Source organism: Typopeltis vanoorti, chromosome 11 (genome assembly GCF_054136105.1).
Source record: "Typopeltis vanoorti isolate ZY-2024b chromosome 11, IOZ_Tvanoo_1.0, whole genome shotgun sequence".
Taxonomy (NCBI): Eukaryota; Metazoa; Arthropoda; class Arachnida; order Uropygi; family Thelyphonidae; genus Typopeltis; species Typopeltis vanoorti.
In genome coordinates, this window is record NC_143559.1 from 129,409,421 (window position 1) to 129,436,962 (window position 27,542).

Consider the following 27,542-nt stretch of genomic DNA (forward strand, 5'->3'; position numbering starts at 1 on the left):
AAGTTTAGGGAACACATCGCAAAAGTGGCAAAATCAGATCATCAAATCACTTGGTTGCTGAAAAACACTTTAATGAGCAGAGACAAACAGGTTATTGTTCCTCTGTATTGAGCCTTGATAAGACCCAATCTAGACTACTGTGCCCAGATTTGGTCAGTGTTGGTTTCACCTAGGTTTCTTCTTGATGGGGAAGAGGTTGAGAGGATCCAGAGGCAGGTGACCAAGATGATAGCAGGTGTATGGAATGAACCTTATGAGAACAGTATAATAAATTTAGTTTAATCCTTTATCCAAGTGTGAGCAAACAAAGTTTGCGCCTGAAAGTATCTTCAGGACTGAGGTAAGGTGGTACAACACCAGGAAACTCGTTGCAAAGGTGGAGCAAGCTACCAACACTCCTGTCTCAGTATCTCCTATAATGCAAAACACATCTCCTTGCGGATATGTCTAATGTTATGCATTAAGGGAAGGGCCACTACCCAGACTAGTTTCAACCTTTATTGAGGTCTCTTCAGTGGGAGCCAGGCCCAAGCTGAGATACCAGGCAGAAGCATTTGCAGGTCATCTCTACCTATAGGAGTTGCCAAATGGTGTGCCACCCTTTGCATTATAGGAGATACTGAGACAGGAGTGTTGGTATCTTGCTCCACCTTTGCAACGAGTTGTCCTGGTGTTGTACCACCTTACCCCAGTCCTGAAGATACTTTCAGGCGCAAACTTTGTTTGCTCACACTTGGATAAAGGATTAAACTAAATTTATTATACTCTAACCAAGTGAAAAATAAACTTTCAACTTATGAGAACAGGTTGAAGATTTGTGGATTGCAGAAATTGGTTGATAGGTGGAAGAGGGGGAGATATGATTGAGACATTCAAATTGCTGAAGGGATTCTTTACTTTTAGAGTGGTAAATGAGTGGAATAAGCTGCCAGAGTCTGTTGTGGTGCTATGACAGTGAATGAGTTCAAGGCATAATAATATTTGAAGAGAGCGCTATAGAGATACAAAAAAATCTACTAGCTAGAAAAAAAAATTTTTATTCACCCAAGGTCTGTTTTATATAAGTATTGTTATAAGTGATGTTTTAAAAAAACTAAATTAAATGATGACAAAACAAAATAATACATTCTTTAATTCTCGCTATATGTTATATGTAATTATACAGAAATGCATTTTCCTTTGATGTAGATTTAAAATGTATTACACAACAACAACAACTCATCACAACTCAGTTTGTGTTTTCTTTGGTTTATTGTTCATAATGAATGGTGAACTGACATAAATGTATAGGTACCACTCTATGTGGAGCCTGATTCACTTTTCACAATTCACTCAGTCACACACCTGGACTATTGTTCTCAAATTTGGTATACCCATGACCATGATTTGAAGGGAATAAATGAACCGTGGAAAGAAAGCAGAGGTGAATAATAAAGATGATGTCAGCACTGTACGATGTTAGTTATGAGAATAGGCTGAGGGAATGTGGACTGCAGAGTTTGGTAGATAGGAGAGGTGATATGATTGAGACTTTTAAACTGTTCAGAAGTAGTTATAGGATTGACACTAAGGAGTGAAACAGGGAAAAGGAGCGAGGACAAGGGGTCATCCCTGGAAGTTATGAGCAAGAGGGTAAGGAGTGGTTTCTTTGCATGAAGGGCAGTCGAACCGTGGAATGCACTGCCTGATAGAGTGGCGAGAGGAAGAACAGTCAATGGGTTCAAGGAGTGGTATGATATATGATAAACTTTGTGTTTTCTAGGGTGAGCCTCCCATGATCAGTCTTGTAACTCTATAGAGGTCTGAATCATAATAATAATCCAGTCTTTCACTTGTCTTTGAAAACTAATTGGACTTTTTAAATAATAATATTGAAAAGCATTTTTGTTAGGTAAAAGTTTCAAGCATTCAATTACACTAAGCTAATTTATGTTGTGAATTGAATGAAAATAAGCTTAGGACAATACTATATGGACCGAGTTATGCATCCCTTGACGAAGCAGCAAATTAATGTTTTTGGAAAAAAAATCGTGTTTTGTAAAATTTTCTTAGGAACATATTCCGTTTGGCATTTAGTTCTTTGAAAGAAAACTGTGAAAATATAGACTCCTGTTGGTCTCAATTTTTTTATAGGCTGGTTACATCATTATGTAACCAACTAGTAAATCAATATATCATCATCATTCTATATGAAAGACTATAAAAAAAAATCATTAAAAATTCAACCTGCTGTATCTTCTTCCTTCAACAGCTGTTCTGCTATCACTGTAAAAACTAAATGACATGAATATATGCTATCATGTTCCAAAATTCTCTCTCCCCCCCACCTCTCTTAATGCATGTTATAGTATACACTGGTGTAGAAATGCTAAGGACAAACTACATTTTTACCTGTATATGAAAAAATTTTCATGACTACAGCCAAATGTGGACATAAATTTATTGCCAGCATACTAATTAAATTATATTACACAAAAAAATGCATTATATATTTCTCACAAATTAAACTGCAATACATTTTTGGCAAAAGTTATAAATTTCCTAAGGACATAGTTAAGGAATTAACGTACAATGCTTACGGAACACTATGTGAAGAGACATTTCAGTATGAAATATGTCCACCCTGAATTGTGATGCAGTTCACACAGTGTAGTACCAAGTGATTCGGTTCTTGAGGCAAACTGGCCCATTCCTCCTTCAAAGGAAGGATAAGGCATTGCTTGTTTTCTGGAGGGGAATTTTGGGCAGTAGAGCATCTCGATATTGCATCCAAAATGTGTTCCATGGGACTAAGATCTGGGGAACATGCCAACATCTACTTGACCTAAAAACAAAAACCTGGCTAACTAATTTCTTCTTTTCAATAATAAATGACTCCCAAAATTATCAAAGATAATAACCTTGCCAAAACCCAACAAGTTAACTGGATGACCCTAACAACTACTATCCTATAGCACTGTTCGACACTCCTTACAAATTTTTTGAAAGGATTATCCTTTCTGGGATTTTTCCAAAAATAGAAGTCATCTTATCTAATGAATAGGTTGGGTTTAGGTCTGGTAGAAGCTGCTATGACCAGATCCTGGTCTTCACAACCCACATGGAAGCTGGGTGGCAAAAGGGTTTAAAAAATCTTTATAGACCTAACATCAGCTTATGATAATGTATGGAAGAAAAGCTCACTGTATAAAACAGCCAAAATAATCAATTGCCAAAAAAATAAAACTTCTAGAACAAATATTATCAAATTGGAAAATAAAGGCTTATCTGAAAGCAAAATATTTTACAAAAAATGTTTTGTAAAATGTTTATTTTAATTATGCCTACCATGAGTAGGCATAATTAAAATAATTATAATACCTGATATAAACTCAGGTAAAATATTTTATTAGCGTAGATTTTTGCCTCAGTATCATAGGCATCTTCAGTACAAGAACACATAATGACAACTGAATATTAACATGGATTGGATGGAGTAGATTGGAAATTGGCTGTCTGATATTATTATTATTATTCAGGCCTCCATGGAGTCGAAACACTCATCGTGGGAGATCCTTCCTAAGAACATAAAGTCTGTCAAGACTCATCGAGGGGAGGTCCCCCCCCTCCAAGAAACACAAAGTCTATCACACCACTCCTTAAACTCACCGACCGTTCTCGCTCTCACCACTCCATCAGGCAATGCATTCCACGATTCAACCACCCGCCACGCAAAGAAACCACTCCTCACAGTTTCCATTAGTAACTTCCAGGGATGGCCTCTTGTCTTCACTCCTTCCCGCTGTTCAACCAAGCGAAAGAACTCCCCAGTGTCAACCCTGTAACTACCTCTCAACAGTTTAAAAGTCTCAATCACATCACCTCTCCTTCTTCTATCCACCAAACTCTGCAGTCCACATTCCCTCAGCCAATCCTCGTACAGTCCTGAAACCATCTTTGTCATCCATGTTTGTATCCTTTCCACAGTTAATTTATCCCCTTCAAATCCTGGAGACCAAATCTGAGAACAATGGTCAAAGTGTAGTCTGATCAGAGACTTATACAATGGAATGATAACCCTCTTATCTCTGCAGGTCAGTGTCCTTCTCATAATTGCAGCAATCCTCTGTGTTACCTTCACCACCTTTGCAATATGACCCCTAAACTTCAGGTTTCTATCAATCATCAATCCCAGATCTCTTGTCTCCCCTACTTCCTCCAGTATAACTCCTCCCATAGAGTATGCAGCATCCCATCGATGTTTCCCAAAACTCAAGACCTTAGATTTTGCTGCATTAAACTGACACTCCCATTCATTTGCCCATCTATCTAGCTTATTCAAATCCTCTTGAGGGGCTACCACATCTGCACTATTACTAATAATCCTTCCCAGCTTCGCATCATCCGCAAACAACTGAACATCCCCTTGCAATCAACTGGCAATGTCATTGATATAAAGGTTAAACAATATAGGTCCTAGTACTGAGCCCTGTGGGACCCCACTTGTAACCCTCTGTCTCCTTGAAACTGCTCCACCATACACAACTCTCTGATACCTATCAGACAGCCAATCCTGAATCCAGTTGACCAATCTGACATCCAGACCCCTGTACTGCAACTTAAATATCAGCTTATCATGTGGCACTCTGTCAAATGCCTTTGCTAAGTCTAAGAAAATTGCAGTATATGCCTTTCCCTCATCTAATGTTCTTGGAACTTGATTATAAAAGGCTAGCATATTGCTAAAACAAGAGTGCCATTTCACAAATCCATGTTGACTCTCACAGATAACATTACCCTCATCTGCCCAATGTTGTATACGGTCCCTCACTACTTTCTCCAAAATCTTAACAACTACTGATGACACACAGACTGGCCAATAATTAGACACTTCCAGTCTGTTACCACCCTTATGAAATGGCACTATCTTACCTTCCTTCCATTCCCTGGGCACCTTTGCCGAAGCCAGACTTTCATTGAAAAGCCAGGTTAAAGGCACTGTCAGTTCCCTGGCACATTCTCTCAAAACTCGTGGTGAAATACCATCCAGTCCCAAAGCTTTACTGACATCCAGAGTACTCAGTATCTGAAACACACTCTCCTCCAGTACCTCTAAACCTCGAACCAGCCCTATCCCTCTAGCATTAAAACTCACTCCTCTAGGATGAAATACTCCAATAAAGTGTTCATTGAACAATTTCACTATGTCCTCTGCATCAGTCACTTTATTCCCATTTTTATCCCACAATATCATTCTTCCACAGTCATTTCTCCTCCTACTGGCCACATAGCTAAAAAATTCCCTAGGATTTTCTTTGGATCTTAGGGCCAACCTCCTCTCATATTCCAGTTTCGCTTTCTGTACCACACTAGTCACTCTTCTGGCCTGTGTCTTATATTCTTCATGCATCCTCTCTTTACCTGTCTCCTTATATCTCTTCCATAGCTTCTTTTTCGCATGCAATTCCTGTTTAATATTGTTTGTCATCCACTTTACTCCAAATTGTGTCCTCTTCTTCACTCGTGGTATACAACTTACCATTGCTGCTAACAAATATTCTTTCACAATTTCCCACGCACTAATGATATCCCGGCCTTCCAATTCCTCCCTCCATGAAACTTCCCGAAGTTGACGTCCAAGACTATTATAATCACCTGCTTTATAATTCCACATAAGTTCCCGTCTCTTTGATACTCCTGCATGTCTATTCATTTTCCAAGTCAAAACCATGTGGTCACTCTCTCCAACTGATGGGAGAGATGTCATCTCAGTTATTATCAACTCTTCTGATGCTATAACCAAATCCAAAACTCTTGAACCTCTTGTTCCCTCTGTTACATGTTGTCTAAGACATTTGTCCCTCAAAAATTCTAGAAATTCCATTCCCCTATTGCTACATGCATCTTCTTCTCTCCAATTTATACTACTGTAGTTAAAATCTCCCATAACAATCATTCTTCTTGCACTTGCCAAACTCAGCTGTCTAAACATCTTCTGGTCCCCATCCTCTGTGCTCCTTGGTCTGTAGCAACACCCCCACTAAATATCCTGTCTTGCATACCTCTACCTCACACCATATGCTCTTAAAATCATTTGTCTCACTTCCTTCAAAAGCCTCCACTCTTAGAGGACATAGGTCATCACTTATCATAAGCAATACCCCACTACCACGCCCTTCCCTCCTATCCTGAAGAAAAATGCTATATCCACCGACTTCTATTCCTGTTATTATATCCCCTTCTGTCAACTACGTCTCAGTGATCCCAATAATTTTTGGCCAGGCTGATGCTATCTGCACCACCAATTCCTCTCCCTTATTCCAGATACTCCTGGAATTAGTATAAAGCATATAAATGCCATTGTTTCTATACCCAGCATTATCCCTTCTAGACTCCACTGGGCTCAGTGCTACCTGACATCGTCTCCCTTCTCCCAAGTATCCATTTCCACAAGAGGCCACTCCTGCTATCATCCTCCCTGGGACACACTGACTCGTTCAGAACAGCAATTTCTCCAGATGCCTATGTCCTTCCTCATTCAAATATAAGCGGTCTCTCGCATACAAATCCTCTCTTTCCTCAAACGTACTCCAAGCATCCACATATACCAGTCCTCTCTTGTCACACATTCTCGCTATTATGCCATTCAATATCACCGCTCTTCTGCTCAGTTCATCATTATCATACCTAGGTAACACGCACACTATTTTTCCGTACAGCCTCAAGCAAAAATCTCATATTTCTCGCTGCCCGACTTACATTATCACTCAAATCATTTGTTCCTAACATCACAATCATCTCATCCACCCTTTCACCTCTCTTAATTGCCATAGCCACCCTTTCTATTGTTCCTCCTGGCAAACACTCCGCACGCATCCTATCTTGAACACCACAGATCATTGAGTCGCCATACATTATACCTCTTATCATTCTCTCTCTCTCTCCTATTGTTTCCATTCTCTCCTCTTCTTTCATTCCCATAGGTCTCTTTCATTCCCTCTCTTCTACTGCTATTCTCTCTTCTAGCATTCCCATACCTCTCTCTCCTACTGTTTCCATTCTCCCCTCTTCTAGCACTCCCGTACATCTGTCTCATTCCCTTCTCCTACTGTTTCCATTTTCTCCACTTCTAGCACTTCCATATCCCTCTCTCATTCCATCTCTCCTATTGTTTCCATCCTCTCATCTTCTAGCATTCCCATCTCTCTCTCTCATTCCATTCTCTCCTCTTCTAGCACTTTCATATCTCTCTCTCTCATTCCATCTCTCCATCTTTCCATCCTCTTGTCTGCTAGCATTCCCATACCTCTCTCTCATTCCCTCTCTTCTACTGTTTCCGTTCTCTCCTCTTCTAGCACCCACATACCTCTCACTCGTTCCCTCTCTTCTGTTTCCTTTCTCTCCTCTTCTAACACTCCCAAATTTTTCTCTCTCTCCCCCACTGATTCGGCTTGCATTTATCTCTTCCATTCTCCTAATCTTATCTTTCATACTTCTGCTCTCATTCACAAGACATTCCACCTCCTCTTTCAGCTCATCTATCTCCCTCTGCAGGTCAGTCACTCTTAATCTAAATTCACTCTCCCAAACAAAACCATCTTCTAAACTTTCACAGTCACTCACGCCTTCCACACTATCAACTATTATTTTCTCATTCATATATATATTTTTTTCATTCTCTCCTATTGCACTACTTGTCTTCCTACATTCATTCCCCATTCCTGGAGAAACAAGTTCGGATATTGATAATTCGAATACACTTATTTCCTCCCACTGCCTGCATTTTGCACACATACGCTCTCTGCTCTTTCACAAACCACATATCTAATTCCCGAGACGCATACATGCCGCAAGTACTGCATGCCACAAAGTCCCTTATGATATTTCTTAAAATAGAGTTCTTAAATGGCGGAGGACTAGGCGATACGCCACTTGCAACTGCAGCTGAATCCGCCATCATTCCTTACTGCCAAGTAGCGTAATCGTTAATTATTCAATTAATAAATTCCGTTAAATAAATAAGAAAAAAAAAGCACAAACAATTACAAGCAAAACAAAACATTTAAGTACACTAAATAAAATGAAATATAACTAAATACAGTAATGAAAACTTAGCTTCGTTTTGTCTTCCACCGTTATGCATTCGATTCTGACGGTAACCAAAATATATTATATCGCGACAGCAACTAAAATCTAAAAAACAACCACTGTAGTATACTCGTATTCAGAGAAACAATTTAGCACTCAAAAACATAGAAAAACGGGGAAAAAACAGACTATTCACCGATTAAAAATCACTTTCTTCTGCACAGCTCAAATTCACCGCCCCGTGCTCAAAAATATCAAAAGGTTGTGTATTGTAGGGAGCAATATCAGGGAGAAGGAAAGTTACATGTGAGGTTCCACAGGGGTTTTTATACCAGTACCATTATTATCCTGCCTTTATATCAATGATAGAAAGGCTGGGAAGATGGTGGTGCTGTGACATGTGACTGGAAGTTGATTTAGCTGTAAACTTTGATTTTAGTAAAACGTTCTTGTTGTGGAGTATTGTTTATATATATATATATATATATATATTATGGTGTTCAGGGTAAGGAAACTGAACATTGTTAATGTTCAATTGCCATTACGTGTTCCTGTACTGAAGATGCCTATGATACTTAGGCGAAAATTCTACACCAATAAAATATAAATACAAAATTAATAATGGAAAAACTCACGTAAAAAGATTATTTAATAGTATAATTTTCACCTTTAATTTTTATTAAAACCAATAAAATATATTATGTGAGTTTATATCTCGTATCATAGTTATCTCAGAACTGTAGTCCTGGCTCTGGTCTTCCCAATGGCAAGGTATTTTTCATCAGTTTGGAGACAAAGTCACTGCACATATCTGTGAACATACAGCCTAACATAACAATGAAAATTATCTCTGGTAATTTAAGATCTACTCCTTTCCTATGGTTGCCTGTTCTTTCCCACATCACTCCTCCATGCTTCAGAAGAAAAGAAGCTACCATAAAAGAAACAAAATCAGAAATGGCATGAACCTTTCTACACATCAAGATATCTCTCCAGCTTGCTGCCTTACTCTAGATCTCCCACCTGGCTTGTGGAAATACAGTAAAAACTCTGGAATGAAGTATAATTACCTGATCACAGATCCAACTGTCACACCTTGGGAGCCAGATAAACAGATTAAGGACCAGACAAGGCCATTGAGCCCACTTACATTTGTGGAGAATTTCATAGTCTCTCCCTTTTGCATGTGTGCGGTACTCTGCAGACTATGCACCATATCACTGATGACTGCTCCACACAATGCTTCCCTGGAGGCTTCAGGAACTTGCATTTACTCCAAAATAGGGCCATCAATGGGTTAAATGAGCTGTCAAACTGTATATAGCTTTGCTCATTAATTTCTTGTATTTTTACTCATCCGTTAAATAAATAAAAATAAATTACCTTGCTAGATGCAACAGGGGCTGCATCTAGCAGGGTAATTTATTGGTTAAGTCACCAATGTCATAGTGGAATGTTTAATGAATACTTTATTAGGATAATTCATTCTGGTAAAGTTGGTTTTATTCATAGAGGAAGGGATTGAAGTGAGAAGTGGATGCATTTAAATTACTATGTGCTCGGAATGAAATTTCACCATTTGTTTTAAAAGAATATGCTAAAGAACTAATAGCACCACTGACCTGGCTGTTTATGAAAACCTTGCAATTGGACATGTCCTAGGAAAGTGAAGAGGAGTAAGACAGTGCCAATACATAAGGATGACTGTGAATGAAGGTATCAAAAACTATAGACCAGTTTGTATTAATTCTGTGGTGATAGTGTTTAAGATTTCTGGATTTTGCAAAAGCATTTGAGAGGATTTCACATGGCAAGTTATTAAGTTGCAACATATAGTTCAGATATCAGGTTGATGGAATGGATTGGAAATTGGCTGTCTAATTATCAAAGGGTTGTGTATGGTGGGGAGCAATATCAGAGAGAAGGAAAGCTACCCAAAGAGTTCCACAGGGTTCTATACTGGGACCATTACTATCCAGCTTTATATCAATGACAGAAAAAATGTGAAGATGGTGCTGTGACATGTGGCTGGAAGTTGATTTAGTGCTGTAAACTTCATGTTTTTAGTAAAACATTCTTGTTGTGGTGTGTTTTTTTTTTTATATTATGATGATTAGGGTAAGCATGGAGTTTCTGGGAAAACCCTATAACTCGAATTTTGCTGAAAATGGAGTTAATGTGATCTGCATATGTAAAATTTTATGCTCTATCGTCTGGTAAAATCCTCTTTCTCCTGTGAGGTATAGTGTTGGAGTTGGTCAATTTTCACGAAGTCCAAAAATGACATTTATAGTCAGGGAATATCTGATTATTTCACAATAATGCAAGAATTAAACTGGCTATTATGCAATAAAAAATATAATTTGTATCTCAGTTATTTTTTTTTATTCTTGGATTGGTGCTTGAGCAGGTCGTCTTCAATAGGTAAGTCGTCCTATATCAGTTATGTTTTTCTAATTATGTATAAGATGATATCACTGAAGATCTGTAAAATAATGAAGGTGCGATAGCAAAAATGTCCCAGTCATACAAGTAAGAAAATGGGTACTAATTATGGCAGTATAATAGTCATTGTGCTCCCTTCCATCAGTTGTAAAATCTCTACTTACAGATTTTCCTTTCCATTCTTTATATAGGGTTGTTATTTATAAACTTAAATCCTTATGTCCAATTTCCAATGACAGCGCTTTGGAAAAACCATAATTTCTAAAGTTAAAATCATCATCATCATCAAATTCTGACATTTACCCTCACGGGGTGTACAGAATATGATAGTACTACATGAAAAATTTACATCATTACTAACTTTCTACCTACAATTTTCTGCCAAATCAATCTGTTACCTGTCAAAGCTACAACATTGCCAGATCTCTTATTTATATATCTACCTTCTAAGGCACTTTTTATCGTATCAATTCACCTATATCTTGGTCTTCCTCTGGGTCTTTTTCCTGCCAACCTGGCAGAGAACACTTGTTTGGCTAATTTTTCTCGCCCATTCTGTTTAAGTGACCATACCCCCTGAGATTAGCTCTGCTAATGCATTCCTGGATGCTGACAATGTCAAGTTCTTTCCTAATATCCTCATTTTTAATATGATATTGCCATTGATGCTATTTGTTCATGCCCCTAATCTTTTCACTCTCATATCTCCGGTCTCTAGTCTTTGGTCAAGTGTTTTACTTCTGACCCGGCTCTCAGATCCATAAGTTACAATTGGTTTGAACACTGTCTTGTATACAGCTAATTTAATGTTTTGGCTAATTTCTCTCTTATTCCATATAAATTTATTCAGTTGACTTCCTACCATACCAGTTTTGTTTATTCTGTTGTCTATTTCCATATTTAATTTACCATTTTCACTAAAAATCGTGCCTAAGTAGCTGAAATGTTTTACTTGTTTTATAGGTTCTCCATTCACAATGCAGCTGATATTTTCAATGCTTCTGCCTATTTTCATTATCTTTGTCTTGTTATTGCTGACCTTCAAACCATATCTATCACAACAGTCATTCAATTTAGTCAGGGAATCTTGCAGACTCGTAGCGGATTTATTTAGAAGTATAATATCGTCCGCATAAAGCAAAGAGCTGACATTAACACCATCAATTTTGATATCATGTTTAATACCACTTTCATTCATAATGTAATCCATATTGATAACGTACATCCTTGTCTGACACCAGATTTAACATTAAACCATCTTCCTGTACTTCCTTCAATTCTAGCTGCTGACTTACATTTCAAATAAAGACTAAGTATTGCTTGATATGGGGGTAAGGGATAATTTTCTTTACAGGGAATTATTCCAGGTTAAAGATATGCGCAATACATCTCTATTACAGACACCTAGCCTCTTCTTTACCAAGACCGCACTGAGTGGCGAAGAGTCACATCCTTCCAGAGGTGCCCCCGTTTTCACAGAACAGTGCAGATCTAGACTGGGAAGTCAAAAAATATTCCAGAGGAAGGCAATGGCAAACCACCTCTGTACCTTGCCAAGAACATTCCATGAACATGCCAAAAATGAGAAAGTACGATATGGTGCTGGATGGTAAGACCCCGGGCATCCAACATGCAACTGGGGAAGAACAGAGGGCTTCCACAAGTAGAACTAGTTTTTATGATATAATAAATTTAGTTTAATCCTTTCTCCAAGTGTAAGCAAACAAAGTTTGCGCCTGAAAGTATCTTCAGGAGTGGGTTAAGGTGGAACAACACTGGGCAACTCGTTGCAAAGGTGAAGCAAGCTAACATCACTCCTATCATAAATAGTTTTTATGATGTGTCCAGGTCAAACCCGGAAGGAAGCTTGGTCACGGATGTTGCTGGTTGGAAAAGGGAGGCTCCCTGTTTCACAAAAAAAACCACAGGATTGGAACGTGGAATGTTAGAAGTATGAACCAAGATAAGCTGGAAATAATAAAGATGGAAATGGAGCACAAGAAGCTGGATATATTGGGAATAAGTAAAACAGATGGACAGGAATGGCCATTTTCAGTCAGTAGACTATATGGTACATTACTCAGGACATGAGACAAGTCGAAAAAATGGTGTTCTTTCTTACTCAGGAAAAAGATGGCTAGGTATGTATTGGGTTATAATCCAGTGAGTGACAGAATAATTTCTCTCGGAGTGAGTGGACATCCAATGAATATGACCATCATTCAGGTTTACGCACCTACTACAGAGGCATCAGAAGAAGACATTGAAGAATTTTATGGCAAGTTACATGATAGATGCAGCACCAAAACGAGATTTATGGCTACTTATTGGAGATTGGAATGCAAAAGTGGGAGAGAATGAGGAACAAGGAATAACCAGTCATTTTGATTTAGGTATTCGTGATACTGCAGGGAAGAGACTATTTGAGTTTTGTGCAGAGAATTCTTTGTTTGTTGCTAACACCTGGTTAAAACAGCACAAAAGAAGATTGTACACATGGATATCACCTGATGGACAACACAGAAATCAAATTGACTATATACTTTTTTTATTATTTCGGGCAACTCCAAGGAGTCGACAGACTCATTGAGGGAGGCCCTAACATCATGTCAAACACAACTATTCGACATTCACACAGTATCTATCATACCTCACCTTGAACTCATTCATGGTCATAGCACCCACAACAGACTCTGGCAGCTTATTCCACTCAATTACCACTCTCCAAGTAAAAAACCTAGCTCTAACAACCGTGTTAACCACATTCTTGCCCAGCTTCCATGTATGGCCCCTAGTCCTCCCACCACCAGTCCTATTCTCAAAAATATCTTCTGGATTAATCTTATAGAAATCCTTCAGTAATTTGAATGTCTCAATCATATCACCCCTTTTCTGCCTATCAACCAATTTTTGCAACCCACAAATCTTCAATCTGTTCTCATAAGGTTCATTCCACAGACCTGCCACCATCTTGGTCACTCGTCTCTGGATCCTCTCCACCTTCTCCCCATCAAGAAGAAACCCTGGCGCCCATATCTGGGCACAGTAGTCCAGATGGAGTCTTATCAGGGCTCAATATAGAGGAACAATAACTTGTTTGTCTCTGCTTGTTAAAGTATTTTTTCGGTAACCAAGTGATTTGATGAGCTGATTTAGCCACTTTTGCGATGTGCCCCATAAACTTCAACTCCCTATCCACCAACACTTCCAAATCCCTGGCCTCATCAATCTCTTGGAGTATGGTTCCACCAATGTGATATACTGCTGCTAATCTTTTCACTCCAAAATGCATAACCTTACACTTTGCCACATTAAATTGACATCCATTTTCCTTAGCCCAGTCCTCTAAACTATCGAAATCATCCTGCAAAATTTTGACAACCTGTGCACTCACAATTGCTCTACCTAACTTTGCATCTACCTAACAAACAGATGCACAGTTCCTCTCGGATCCTTTCCTATATCGTTAATGAACAAATTAAACAGTAGTGATCCAAGAGCAGAACCCTGCGGCACACCACTAGTCACAGGCTGTCTTTTGGACTCTACTCCTGAATAAACCACTCTCTGATATCTCTCCAAAGATATAGTGCTATAGTCATCCAAGGTCTAAGATTAGGGATATAACTGAGCCTGTGAAGTTGCAGAAGTATAGAGTGAGTGAGATTACTGTAGTAGTGGGAATGAATGATCTAGGTAGTGAAAGATTTTCTATGAGACAGGATTTGAAAGAATTGATGATAGCAGTGAATAGAGAGAGCAAGAGTGGAAAGACCATGAGTGTGCTACCAAAAACTGGTGATGAATTTTACAGAAGAGTGATTAAAGCAAATAGTATGATGTCAAAATTGTAAAAACTTTTGTAAAGAAATGAAACTGAATAATCATTTTATGAATGTCTGGAATGAGTTCAATAAAAGAAAGGAACTTTTAAGAGTGATGGTTCACACTTAAACAGATTGGGCATGTGCCATTTAGAACATTCATTGATAAAGGATAGAATAAATGGTTAACACAGGGGTATGTTAGAGAAGTGGGTATGTTAGAGAAGCTGGTGATAGAGTCAAATGTTATAATATTAAGATCAATAATCTCTGTGAATTATTATCATTTATTCATTTATTTATTCATTGGAAGTTTTTTCCACTTGGTTAGACTGTAATAAATTTAGTTTAATCCTTTATCCAAGTGTAAGCAAACAAAGATTGCGCCTGAAATATCTTCAGGACTGAGGCAACTTGTAGTAAAAGTGGACCAAGCTCTCATCAGCACTGTCTCAGTATCTCCCATAATGCAAAGCACATCTCCTTGTGGACATGTATAATGGTATACATTAAGGGAAGGGCCACTACCCAAACTGGTTTCGACCTTTATTGAGGTCTCATCAGTGGGAGCCAGGCTCAGAAGTGGTTATACTAAAGTAGAAGAAATGGAGAGGTCATATTTACCTATACGAGTTGCCAAAAGATGTACCACCTTATTATTAAATTACTCTAGATTAGAGAAAGATTTTGGAAGTTTTTTTCACTTGGTTAGACTATAATAAATTTAGTTTAATCCTTTATCCAAGTGTAAGCAAATAAAGTTTGCACCTGAAGTATCAATAAAGGTCGAAACCGGTCTGGGTAGTGGCCCTTCCCTTAATGCATAGCATTATACATGTCTGCAAGGAGATGTGCTTTGCATTATGGGAGATACTGAGACGGGTGATGAGAGCTTGGTCCATCTTTACTATGAGTTGCCTCAGTCCTGAAGATACTTCAGGCGCAAACTTTGTTTGCTTACACTTGGATTTGTTTGTTTACACCACTTCTGGGTCTGGCTCCCACTGACAAGACCTGAATAAAGGTCAAAACCGGTCTGGGTAGTGGCCCTTCCCTTAATGCATAGCATTATACATGTCTGCAAGGGGATGTGCTTTGCATTATGGGAGATACTGAGACAGGGGTGCTGAGAGCTTGGTTCACCTTTACTACGAGTGGCCTCAGTCCTGAAGATACTTCAGGCGCAAACTTTGTTTGCTTACACTTGGATAAAGGATTAAACTAAATTTATTACTATTTATTTATTCTTATGGCAAAAAGAATACAAAGCAACTAGGTCAATGTCTATTCCAAAAAGCCAATCCAGGGCCTCATCTATCACCTCGTGAATGTCTTGGAGGTTACCATGAAATTGCCACCTTGGGCAGTCATTCACAATATGAGTGATCGTCTGGGCTGAGGGGGGGTGGGGGAAACAGTCACAATAGGGGTGGTCTGACAGTTTCCATTTGTGTAGTAGTTAGCCACATGCCCTAGTTAGTTCTGATCCTGTTGACAGATGACTAAATCTTCCTAGAAATAGCAAAACCAGACTGAAGAAAGAGCAAAACCAGAATCTTCAACCAGGAAGTCATTTGTTTGGAAATTGTTGGACCAGTGTTCTCTCCACATGTTAGATGTTGATGGTAAGACAGCTGAAGATAATTCATCCACGGACCAGAAAGGGTTTCTTGATTTTAGTCCAAGACTAGGTGGATTTTTGAGAGTCTGGTGAAGGGGCAGGAGCAGGTTGCTCATTACTTTATTAACTCTAAATTGAGGCTTGTCTTCTCCATATATTTAGTGAAGCAATATTAGATAGGACAGGCAGCCATGGGATAGGGGACACAGTATTCTGCTGCAGAGAATGCGAGGACTAGTGCAGATGACCTTAGGACTTCTGCCCCACAACCCCTGGTTGTTCCAGCAAGCCTTGAAATGATATTAATGTTTTCTCGTTTTAATTTTGTTGTACAGGTTGGTGATGTGCCTTTTACAGGTTAGGCTTCTGTCCAGGCTCACTCCAAGATATTTTAGGTGAGGCTCATGTTCTACCATCTTGCTGCAGAAAGAGCGGTTCATATTCAACATTCCAGAGATCAGAAACTACCTTAGTCAATTTCCTCTAGACACTTTCCAACATCTCTTCATCTTTTGAAAACCAGGTGATCAAATCTGTGCACAGTAATCCATATGTGGTCTAAGACCTTATGCAATGGAACAAGAATTTCCTTACTTCTAAAAGTCAGTGTCCTTTGCATTATTCTCAGAATTCATTGTTGTCCTCACAATTTCGGCAATGTTGCTTCTAAATTTTAAATCCTTATCCACCATCACCCCAAGACCTCTTATATCCTCCACCTCCAACAGTATATCCCCACCAAGTGTAAATTCTACATCCCATCTTTGTTTCCCAAATTTTAATACCTTACATTTTTGAACAATGTTAGATTAAATATTATCAGTAATAATAAATTTAGTTTAATCCTTTATCCAAGTGTGTGCAAACAAAGTTTGCGCCTGAAAGTATCTTCAGGACTGGGGTAAAGTGGTACAACACCGGGCGACTCCTTGCAAAGGTGGAGCAAGCTACCAACACTCCTATCTCAGTATCTCCCATAATGCAAAACACATCTCCATGCAGATATGTATAATGCTATGCATTAAGGGAAGGGCCACTACCTAGACTAGTTTCAACCTTTATTGAGGTCTCTTCAGTGGGAGCCAGGCCCAAGTGAAGATACCAAGGCAGAAGCATTAGCAAGGTCATCTCCTCCTATAGGAGCTGCCAAACGGTGTGCCACCTTTTTATTAAATTACTCTGGATTTAGAGAAAGATGTCAAAAGTTTATTTTTCACTTGGTCAGACTATAATAAATTTAGTATAATCCTTTATCCAAGTGTGTGCAAACGAAGTTTGCGCCTGAAAGTATCTTCAGGACTACCACTGAAGAGACCTCAATAAAGGTCGAAACTAGTCTGGGTAGTGGCCTTTCCCTTAATGCATAACATTATACATATCCGCAAGGAGATGTGTTTTGCATTATGGGAGATACTGAGATAGGAGTGTTGGTAGCTTGCTCCACCTTTGCAAGGAGTTGCCCGGTGTTGTACCACTTTACCCCAGTCCTGAAGATACTTTCAGGCGCAAACTTTGTTTGCACACACTTGGATAAAGGATTAAACTAAATTTATTATAGTCTGACCAAGTGAAAAATAAACTTTCAATAAATATTATCAGAAAGTAAATTATGCACAGAGTGGGCTAATTCACACACACAACACACATAGCAGTTATAGGATGAATGGAGTTTTGCAGTTTATGTATACTAATGCCAGAAGTATTCGGAATAAGTGTGAGGAATTTCTGGCATTATTTAGTACAACTTGGCCAAAAATTATAGGAATTAGTGAAACTTGGTTGACGAAGTTATAGGGATAGAATCTAAAAGGATACGGTGTTTCCAAGGAGGAGAGGAGACAGAATGGGGAAAGGGACTTTACTAATGACAGTCAAAGAATTGAAGCCAAAAATAGTAGAAATGCCTCAAGAGGACAAGCATACAGAGGGCCATTCATTTGAGGCTATTTGGTGTGAGATAGGGATCAACAGAATGAAATATATAATTGGATGATGCTATAAACCAGGGGATATAAGGGAGAACGTAGATGGCATGCACTGGCAAATTTACATGATGAGTGCAGATGTAGTAGTTATTATTGGAAATTTTAACTATGCGAACATAGATTGGGAGAAGGAACGGTCAAGAGCATTGTTCCCTCTAATTTTTTGCTGTGAGTGTACACAGAAATTTGCGTGTGTGCAAAATTTGCCTTCTTTTGAAAAGTACGTGCGCACCCATACAAATCACCGTACTGATCATTTAAGCAAAAAAGTTAAAAGATTTTAGTTCACTCTTTACCTTCTGGTGTCAATGGGACGTCAGCCTGGTCACCCCAACTCCACCACCGTGTTCCTGCACACGGCAGTAGCCTCCCCAGTAAACAGTCAGAAATCGCGATTCACAAGCCTTCAGCAGGACTCGATCCGGGGACTTCGCACATGCGAGGCCAACACGATACTGACTGTACTAGATAGGATTCTAAGTGTGTGTATTATTACCATCACCAAGTAAGTTGTGTGACATCAATCAGAGAGCTAACATAAATATTTTATGTGTTTAATATTGATCTGATTAGAAGAAATAAAGTAAAAAAAAAAAATGATAACACTAGTAACTGATTGCTTTTAATTAAATTTTCTAACTTTGCAAATAACTCTAAACATACATAAAAAAATATTCCCATTACTAATTCTCACCTTGTTAAACATTCATAATAAGTCCGTTATTAATTCTCATCTTGTTTAGTTCTAGCTTCTATCTCTTTATTTTTTCTCTCTTCTGTCTTTGGCATTCACCCATTCTTTATACACACTATCTAAATTAATTGAATTTCCATATAATTGGTAACTTTTCACTCTCCTTAGCATATCCAAATGACATTCTCCTAAACGGTTTCTAAGTTGGTTTTTTATTTGATTCATTAGACTAAAACCTCGCTCACAGTCTGTACTAAATGCAAGGAAGGTTCCTCCAATATCTATCAACTTTGCCAAATCACAAAACTGCTCATTTTGAAGAGCAAATACAACCATTTGTGTAAAATTTTATATCATTTTGCATTTAATTTTTTCTTGTACAGAAAATTTGAAATCATTAAATTGACTAATTATTTCTGTAGTATCATCCAGAAAATCATATTTAAGACAAAGGGCATTAACATGTTCACTACCAAATGAGAAATCACAATGTGAAATAGAGGAGATATTAGATACTGACCATTCTTGTATCTCATTCTCAGGGAATCTATCCTCTAAATGTGCACAACATAAACAATTTATAAAATTTAATAGGGGCCTAGTATCTACTGGTTCAGTCTCTTCTTGTTTAAGTAAAGCATTTACTCTGTCACTCCAGCAAGCGTCACCTTCTAAATATTGATTCCTGATTTTGTTAATCTTCCCTCTGGCAAAATGATGACTGTCTAGTGGTGTAAGGTTACTCCTTTGTAAGATTTTGCACAGGGAAGCCATTTCTTCAAAAACATCACTTAAAACAGCTACTTTGAATGTCACGTTAGTTAATTTATTGTGACAATAATTAACCATGGGATCATTTGATTTGTCTTTTTCAAAATATGTGATCAGTCCCTCATAGTTTCTTATTATTGCCTGTAATGCAAAATGTCTGGATAGCCGCCGCACTTCATTGAGTAGTCTGAAGGCAATAGCTTCATTTTCAGATGCCTTGACAATTTCTTTAAATTCATGTCTTTTCACTCTGGAACAAGAAAAGAGTGTGTACACTGTTCTCATTAATGTATCAATATCTCTGATTAGTTTAATTTCCTTCCATGTATCACAGATCCCCAGATCCTCACAGTGAGCTACACAGTGTTGCTGGACAAGATGTGGAACTTCTAATTCAAGTTTTGCAGCGACACCATTAACTTTGCCCAGCATCACTGTGGCTCCATCAGAAATAAACATCACCATTTTTTGGAGATCAAGTTTCTTTTCTTGATAAAACTGTTTAATAGCTAACACAATGGAGGAGGCATCACATGCCTGCAACTGAATTATTCTGCCAAAATATGTTTTATATTCATTACAATCTTTAGGTCTAAACTTAAAATAGAGAATGGGACATTTGTTAACAGTTATATCAGTGCTTTCATCAATGGTTAAGGTGTGGAAATTTGCAGATGCAATTTGCTCAAACATGTCATTTTCAACAATTAAATTGATTGTTTCCAGAAATTCAAATGCATAATTTTTGCTTCACCAGCTGTCTGGGAGTTGAACATACTTTTCCATATGTTCATTAATATGTTGAACTGAAAGTAAAGAGTTATTCATCTTAACAACTAATAAGACACTGTCAATAAGAACTTTAATCTGCTCTGGGTTTGATCGTTTTCTCTCTCAGTCATCTGAACTTTCATGTAGCATATGCCGTACTCCTGTAGCTAGCTGGCAATGAACAATTTTGTTGCCTAAGTTTGTGTACACCATCCAGATGTATTTCACTTGTCAAATGGCGTTTCAAAAAGTCCAACTTCCAAGTGACATCAAACTTCTTCCCATTAACAAAATCCCCAGCAACCTTTGCATCATGACAATAAATACAAACAACACCAATTGTAGCATCATACATAAATATTTCACGCAGCTGAATGTTTATCAACTCGTGAGCTTTTGGCGTAGCAGTTTTCACTATTTCATCTAGCCATTCACTTTTAAAGCAGCTAGCAGTTCGTTTTCGCCTCACACCTTTTGCTTCCTTCGAATTTGACATGGTGCATCAGTTTTTTGCAATTTTGTTATTTGAAGAATGTTTTTTTTTTTGTTTTTATAAATTTACAAATGTACACTATTCACTGAATAACTTGGCAAGGCAAAAGCTGAACCAACACTAAACATTGCAGAGGGCAACACAAGAGCTAAGAGATATGCCTAGAGGATAGATTTAATTAACTTGGTTGTATCTCAATGCGTGTACACGAATGTTATTATTTAGTCTACTATTTTCTTTTTAAAAATTAGAGAATTTTGAAACGCCACAATATTTTTAATTGTATTCTAATTTAAGTTTTTAAAAGTATTTAATTATTTTTATTAAAATTATGAAACCATTGTTTTAATTTGTCATGATCTTAAACTAATTTGATCAGCCAATCACGTTTAGGAATTTTCCACGAGTCAGTCCTGAGATGTAAACAAACCGCGTGCCATTCTATATGCTACTTAAAAATTACACATTTAAGCCACACTCCTTTCACTTTGGCATCAAATTGCTAGCCTCAAATATGGTTACTGTTAATAATTTATAAGTTTTGTGCAACTTCGAGAATGTAATAAAAAATGCGAGGTTATAGGCTTGAGTGTTGCCGAGTTACGTATTTTTTTAAAGAATTTATAGGTTAATGTTTAGGTGGAACTTCTTTAATTAATAAATTTTGATTTCATCTTGAAAATCTAGTCTGAGCATATTTTTTGCTTTCTGTGCTAGTTGTAAAACATGTGCACAGCTTAGTGGGAACATTGGTCAAGAGGAAGGAAGGAAGGAAGAAAATAGAGTTTATGCAGTTGCTAAGAGATAATTATCTGAGACAGCATGTTTTAAAGCAGATAAGAAGTTTGAAAGTGTTGGAAGGATCGAAGACCATATCAATAACCAATTTAGCCACACTGCGTCCAGTTGGGAAAAGCGAGCATGTTATCTTGACCTAGGTGACTGTCAGAAGTGCAGAAACTGAGAAGTCAGCTTCAGCAATGTCATGGCATGAGAATTTGGAAGGGAGATATGTTGATATTGCATGGGAGGCTGTTAAGGGGTTTTTAAGGAAAGCAGTATCAGACTGCATACCCAGAGTCAGGAGGATAAATCAAGTAGGAGTATGATGGATGAATAGTATTAAGCAGAAGTTGTAGATAAAGAAAAGGTTCTGGAGGGAGTATAAAGAAAAAGGTGATCAGCATAACATGAGCAACACAAGCAAGAAAGGTGACCTATACGGTAAAGAATGCCAAAGCTAATTATGAGAGGAAGCTAGCTTGTGAGTATTAAGGGGTTCTTTCATATGTAGCAGTAACAGGAGGAATATGTCAGCGGCCACATCAGTTTGGAAGCACCAGTTCTCGTCTGATCACTGAAGTTAAGCAAACCTGGGCCCAGTTAGTACTTGGTAGGGTGCGCACCTGGGAACCCTGGGTGCTGCTGGCGTTAATTATTTTTTTGCCGGCCTGGTTGGCCGAGTGGTTAGCATATCCACTCTCCATCCAAAAAGGCTGCAGTTCGAATCCCACCTTGGGCATGGATGTTTGTGAATGTCTGTGAAAATAGTGGTGGTGGTCGGCGGTAGATGGCGCTGGTGGGTGTGGATAAAGGTAGTTGCAGTTAGTGGAGTGGTGGAGACAAAGAGTTATAGAGCAGGTACCCTCCCTCGATGAGTCTCTGGACTCCCTGAAATGGTGGTGGTGAAAATAGTGTTGGTGGTGTTATGTAATAATAATAATAACTATGGAAGGATGACTTTAAAAAGTGCTGATGGTCAAACAGTTGGGTTACTAAGTGATCCTTTTGTAAAGGTGTACCATCTTGATTGTGATACTGCCGTGCCAGATGTGTCACTGACTAATGATAGACTAGAAATGGAAGAACAGAAGTGCTTCTTATTATACCGTAGAACCTTAATGTGAACTCTTTCATAAGGTTAGATGAAATATGAGCCCATGTGTTACAAGAATGTGCAAGAGAAATAGCACCTCCTCTGACTAAGCTGTTTAATTTAAGCCTCAATTCTGGTAAGGTTCCAATAGAGCAGAAAGAGAGAAACTAATTCCACTGCATGAAGAAGGCTCCAAGACAGAAGTAGCAAATTATAGGCCAATCAGTATATCAGGAATGGTTGTTATTAAAGTTTTGGAGAAGTTGATAAAAATAAGAATATGATACTTTATAAGATGCAACATGGTTCTGTAAGGGGTAGGTCTTGCCTTAGTAATTTACTTACATTCTATAATAAATTAACAGCGGAGTTGGATAAAAGAAATGCTTACTTGGTGATACTGCTGGGCTTTACAAAGGTATTTGACAGGATTGCATGTGGAACTTTGTCACATAAATTGGAGCAAATTGGAATGGACCTGAAGCTCATGATTTGGATTAGAGGGTGGTTGATGAACAGCTATAAAAAAGTGGTTTATGGAGGTGTTGAGTACCAGGAGAATGCAAGTAACTAGTAGTGTACCTCGATGCTCAGTACTTGATCCTTTGTTGTCTAATTTGTACATTTAATGATACTGGAAATAATTTGACAGGAAATATCCACTTATTTGCTGATGATGCAAAACTGGGAAGAGCCATAGTCAATGAAGGTAATGTAGATAACATGCAGGATGACTTAAACATGCTGGTCAGTGTGGGCAAAGTTAAATGGTTGCCGGTTTAATGCGGCTAATGTAAGGTAATACATTTTGGGAGGATGAGATCACATGCTGTGTACTATATTGATGAAAATGAACTGCAAGAAGTTGACAAAGCAAGGGGGCTTGGGATGATTGTGAATACAGAAGGGAAGTTTAGAGGACATATTGCAAAGGCAGCCAAAACAGTACGTTATATTGCCAGTCGAGTGTTCAGCATATCCGCTCTCCAGCCAAAAGGCTGCAGTTCGAATCCCGCCGTGGGCGTGGATGTTTGCGAGTGTCTGTGGAAATGGTGGTGGTGGTGGTGGTGGTGGTTGGCAGTAGATGACATTGGTGTAGTTGTGGTCAGTTGGTAGATTGAGTGGTGGGGACAGAGTTGTCGAGCAGGTGCCCTCCCTCGATGAGTCCTTGGACTCCCTGGAGGTGTCAGGTAATAATATTGATCCTTTGTGTTCCAGAAAGGTAACTAGTGTGGTAAGAAAAGCAAAAGCATATTATGAAAGGAAATTAGCAACCCAAGCTAAAGAGAATCCCAAAACAGTTCTTTTGATATGCTGCAAGTAAAAGAAAAAATATATATGCCAGAATGATTTTAAGGAATGCCGATGGTAGGGAGGTTTGAATCAGTTGAAATAGTAGAATTACTAAGCGAGCACTTTGCAAAAGTATATCATCCAGGTGGTGATATTGCAGGAATGAGAGAACCAATAGCTTATACAGGAATTGAGGTGAATGAAATGGAGGTGAATAGTATATTACAAAACCTTACTGTGAATACATTAACATCTGTGGGATTGGATGGTACACCAGCTCGGGTCTTACGTGAAGCAGCAAAAGAATTGTCAGTACCCTTGGCCATTTTGTTTAATTTCAGTCTCAGGTCTGGGTTAGTCCCGAGGGGGTGGAAAGAGGGGAAAATAGTTCCATTATATAAAGGAGGCTCCAAGACTGCTGTTGCAAATTACTGACTGATCCGCATATCAGGAGTCATTGTCAAGGTTTTGGAGAAAGTAGTCAAGAGCAAAATACAGGAATGGATAGATGATAATGGGATCCTGTATGAGGGACAGCATGCTTTTGTGAAGGGTATATCATGCCTCAGTAACTTGCTCACGTTTTATAACACAGTGACAGGTGAACTGGATAAGGGTGATTAATGGGTTTACAGTGATACTGCTGGATTTTGCTAAGGCCTTGACAGGATACCACATGGAATTCTAATCAGTAAACTGCAGCATATGGGGATGGATATAAGGTTGGTGAGATGGATAGGAGGGTGGTTAATGGAGAGATATTAGAGTAGTTTACTTAAGGAGTAGAGTCCAAGAGAAGGCCTGTGACTAGTGGTGTGCTGCAGGGTTCTGTTCTTGGATCACTGCGATTTAATTTGTTCATTAATGATATAGGAAAGGATCTGAGAGGAACTATTCATTTGTTTGCTGATGATGCAAAGTTGGGTAGAGCAATAGTGAATGCACCTGATGTCAAAATTTTGCAGGATGATTTGGATAGATTGGAAGACTGGGCTAAGGAGAATGGATGTCAGTTTAATGTGGCAAAGTGTAAGGTTATACATTTTGGGGTGAAATGATTAGCAGCAGTATACAACATTGGTGGAACTGTATTCCAGGAGGTTGCCGAAGCCAGAGATTTGGGTGTGTTCATGGATAGGAAGTTGAAGTTTAAAGGGCACATTGTAAAAGTGGCTACAACTCTCCGTCTCCACCACTCAACCACCAACTATGGCGAACCACATCATCTACACAATCACCATCTACTGCCCACCACCACTAGTATTTTCACAGACAATCACAAACATCCATGCCTACAGCAGGATTCGAACTCGCAGCCGTTTGGCTGTAGAGCGGATACACTAACCATTGGCCAACCAAGCAGGAAAATATTTCAAAATGTACATTTAAAGCTAGATTAAATTAGTCATTTTTATATTATGTTTCAACTATGATTATTGCAGATTTTGCATAGTTATGTTTGCAATTGTCTTTGACTTAATGTTCCAGATTTGGGAAGTTTTTCGTTTGGTGGAACTGGCAGGGGGGGGTGCAAGGACAAGGGGGCCATCCCTGAAAGTTATGAAAGGAAGTTGTGAGTTGTGAGCAAGAGGGTAAGGAGTGGTTTCTTTGAATGGAGGTTGGCTGAACCATGGAATGCATTGTCTGGTAGAGTGGTGAGAACATGGACAGTCAATAGATTCAAGAAGTGGTATGATACTGTTTTCTAGGTTACTATGATGAGTCTTGTGACTCCAGCAAATTAAGAGAAACCAGATGTGAAAGGGATTTTCAACTGAAAGGGAATGAGCCACTCTCATATGGATGTAGCAGGTTATTACTCTCCCAAAACAAGAAAACCAGATAGAGAGCACATGCAATTAAACAATACATATGCAGTGTAAATTAGTTATGAATGCCATACAAGGTAGATCAGTTGTTGTGTAAAGCCCACATTTGCTTTTAGATGTCATCTGTGATTCTGGATCAGTTCTGCATACATACCTAAACTTCGACAGTTCATAAAATACTAAAAGATTTCTGAATGCTGGGTAATTCCTTCCTAAGTCTCTGAACCTTGTGTTTATCCAATATCCATTTCTCTCTTCCAGAACAAACACAAAATACATTTAATCAGTCAAAGATATAAAAGATGTGTGTGTGTGTGAGAGAGAGAGAGAGAGCACGAAGATGGACTATTGTAATTCAGTCCATGTTGTGAGCTGCTGTAATTCGGCATTTGAACACTTTACTGCCATTAAAGCCAGAATTTAATCATCATCAGAACTTCATCAGTCTTCTATTTTTTTTTTTTTATGGCAAGGGAAAAAAAATTTTTAAAAGACAATACATACCTATGCAACTCCTACAAATGCTATGCGCGTATACATATACTCCTAAATGACTACATTAATCTGAAGATATGCAGTGTTCTAATAAAGAAGGGTCATTTAATAAACATAAAAACAATTTCCACTTTTCAAAAAAAAAAAAAAATGCATTTCCAAATATCTGTTTTGTTTTCTTTATTTACTCCAAAATACACATCACTTTACACCGATTTGCTTAATGAAGTCCAGTATTTCTTTACTCAATACTTTTACGATACGTTTATTATCTGTAGTCACTTACCTTATACTATGCGCCATGATTCATATCTAATGTGATACCTGGTATATCATAATGCAATTTCGTGCAAAATGCCGGGAAAGCATATGTTGCAACATTATCAATGCAACATCACTTGATTCTTTTCATTTTAAAAAGGATTCTTGCATCTTCTTTTAAACGCAGTTGATTGTCAAGTGGAAGTAATATTCAAAAGCCAACGCAAATTCATATATAAATATAAAACTACAGGAAGAATCAGGCAAATTGAGTCGAAAAAAAATTACTAAAAAGAACCCACTGCACAGTTCACTGGGAGAGTTCAAATCAGCATTAACAGCTGATAAGCCCTGACCATAATTCAATATTATATATTATATAGAAGTGAGAAATTATGATAGTTTTAAGACAGATTTTACGAAATGAACTATATACTGTAATGGTTATAATAATAATAATAATAATAATAATAATAATAATAATAATAATAATAATAATAAAAGATGAAAATGAGAAATTTAACTTAATGTCGAGTAAGTAATAATAATAATAATAATCGTGGTTGTTATTATTATGGCACCCTGTAAAATATCAATATCAAGAATTACAGAATGCTGCAGTTTTGAATTTTACGGATTGCTCTCTCATACGACAACAAGCTTTCCATTGCTATATTAAAAGCATGGAAATTCTTTTAGGTCGCACCAGAGCTTCTGTTGAACCCATCTAAGCTCTGGAAGGGAGAGAGAGAGAGAGAGAGAGAGAGAGAGAGAAAAAGAAAGAAAGAGTGAGTAAAATTCGGACGCTGACGACAGATTAGAGCCGAATTCAGACTTTCACCGACAACACTTAGTGTTTACATTTTATACCTCAACAGTGAGTATTTTTGTTGTTGTTGTTGTTGTTATTATTATTATTATTATTATTATTATTATTATTATTATTATTATTATTATTAATAGTCGAGTATATTCATGAGGTTTAGAGACTCGTCTCGGGTGGGGGGGTTCACACTTATCATTAATCATACAATACTTATTTATCCTTGAACTCACTGATAATGCGCTCGGATCCACTCTGACAATCCATTGTACCCATTCACCACTCTACAAGCAG

General features: G+C 38.1%; 1 protein-coding gene and 1 pseudogene across 1 annotated transcript in view; one reads left to right on the forward strand and one right to left on the reverse strand.

The window, feature by feature from the left end:
* LOC150102040 (synergin gamma-like) overlaps nt 1-26,727 on the reverse strand; it is a 228,772-nt gene extending 202,045 nt beyond the window's left edge. The window contains exon 1 of the mRNA XM_090400155.1: nt 26,451-26,727. Coding sequence (XP_090256281.1) covers nt 26,451-26,467 — 17 coding nt within the window. The 5' untranslated portion in view covers nt 26,468-26,727. The remainder of the gene's footprint in view (nt 1-26,450) is intronic.
* Nucleotides 21,984-22,102, forward strand: LOC150102041 (5S ribosomal RNA; annotated as a pseudogene).
* Nucleotides 26,728-27,542: the final 815 nt, after the last annotated feature.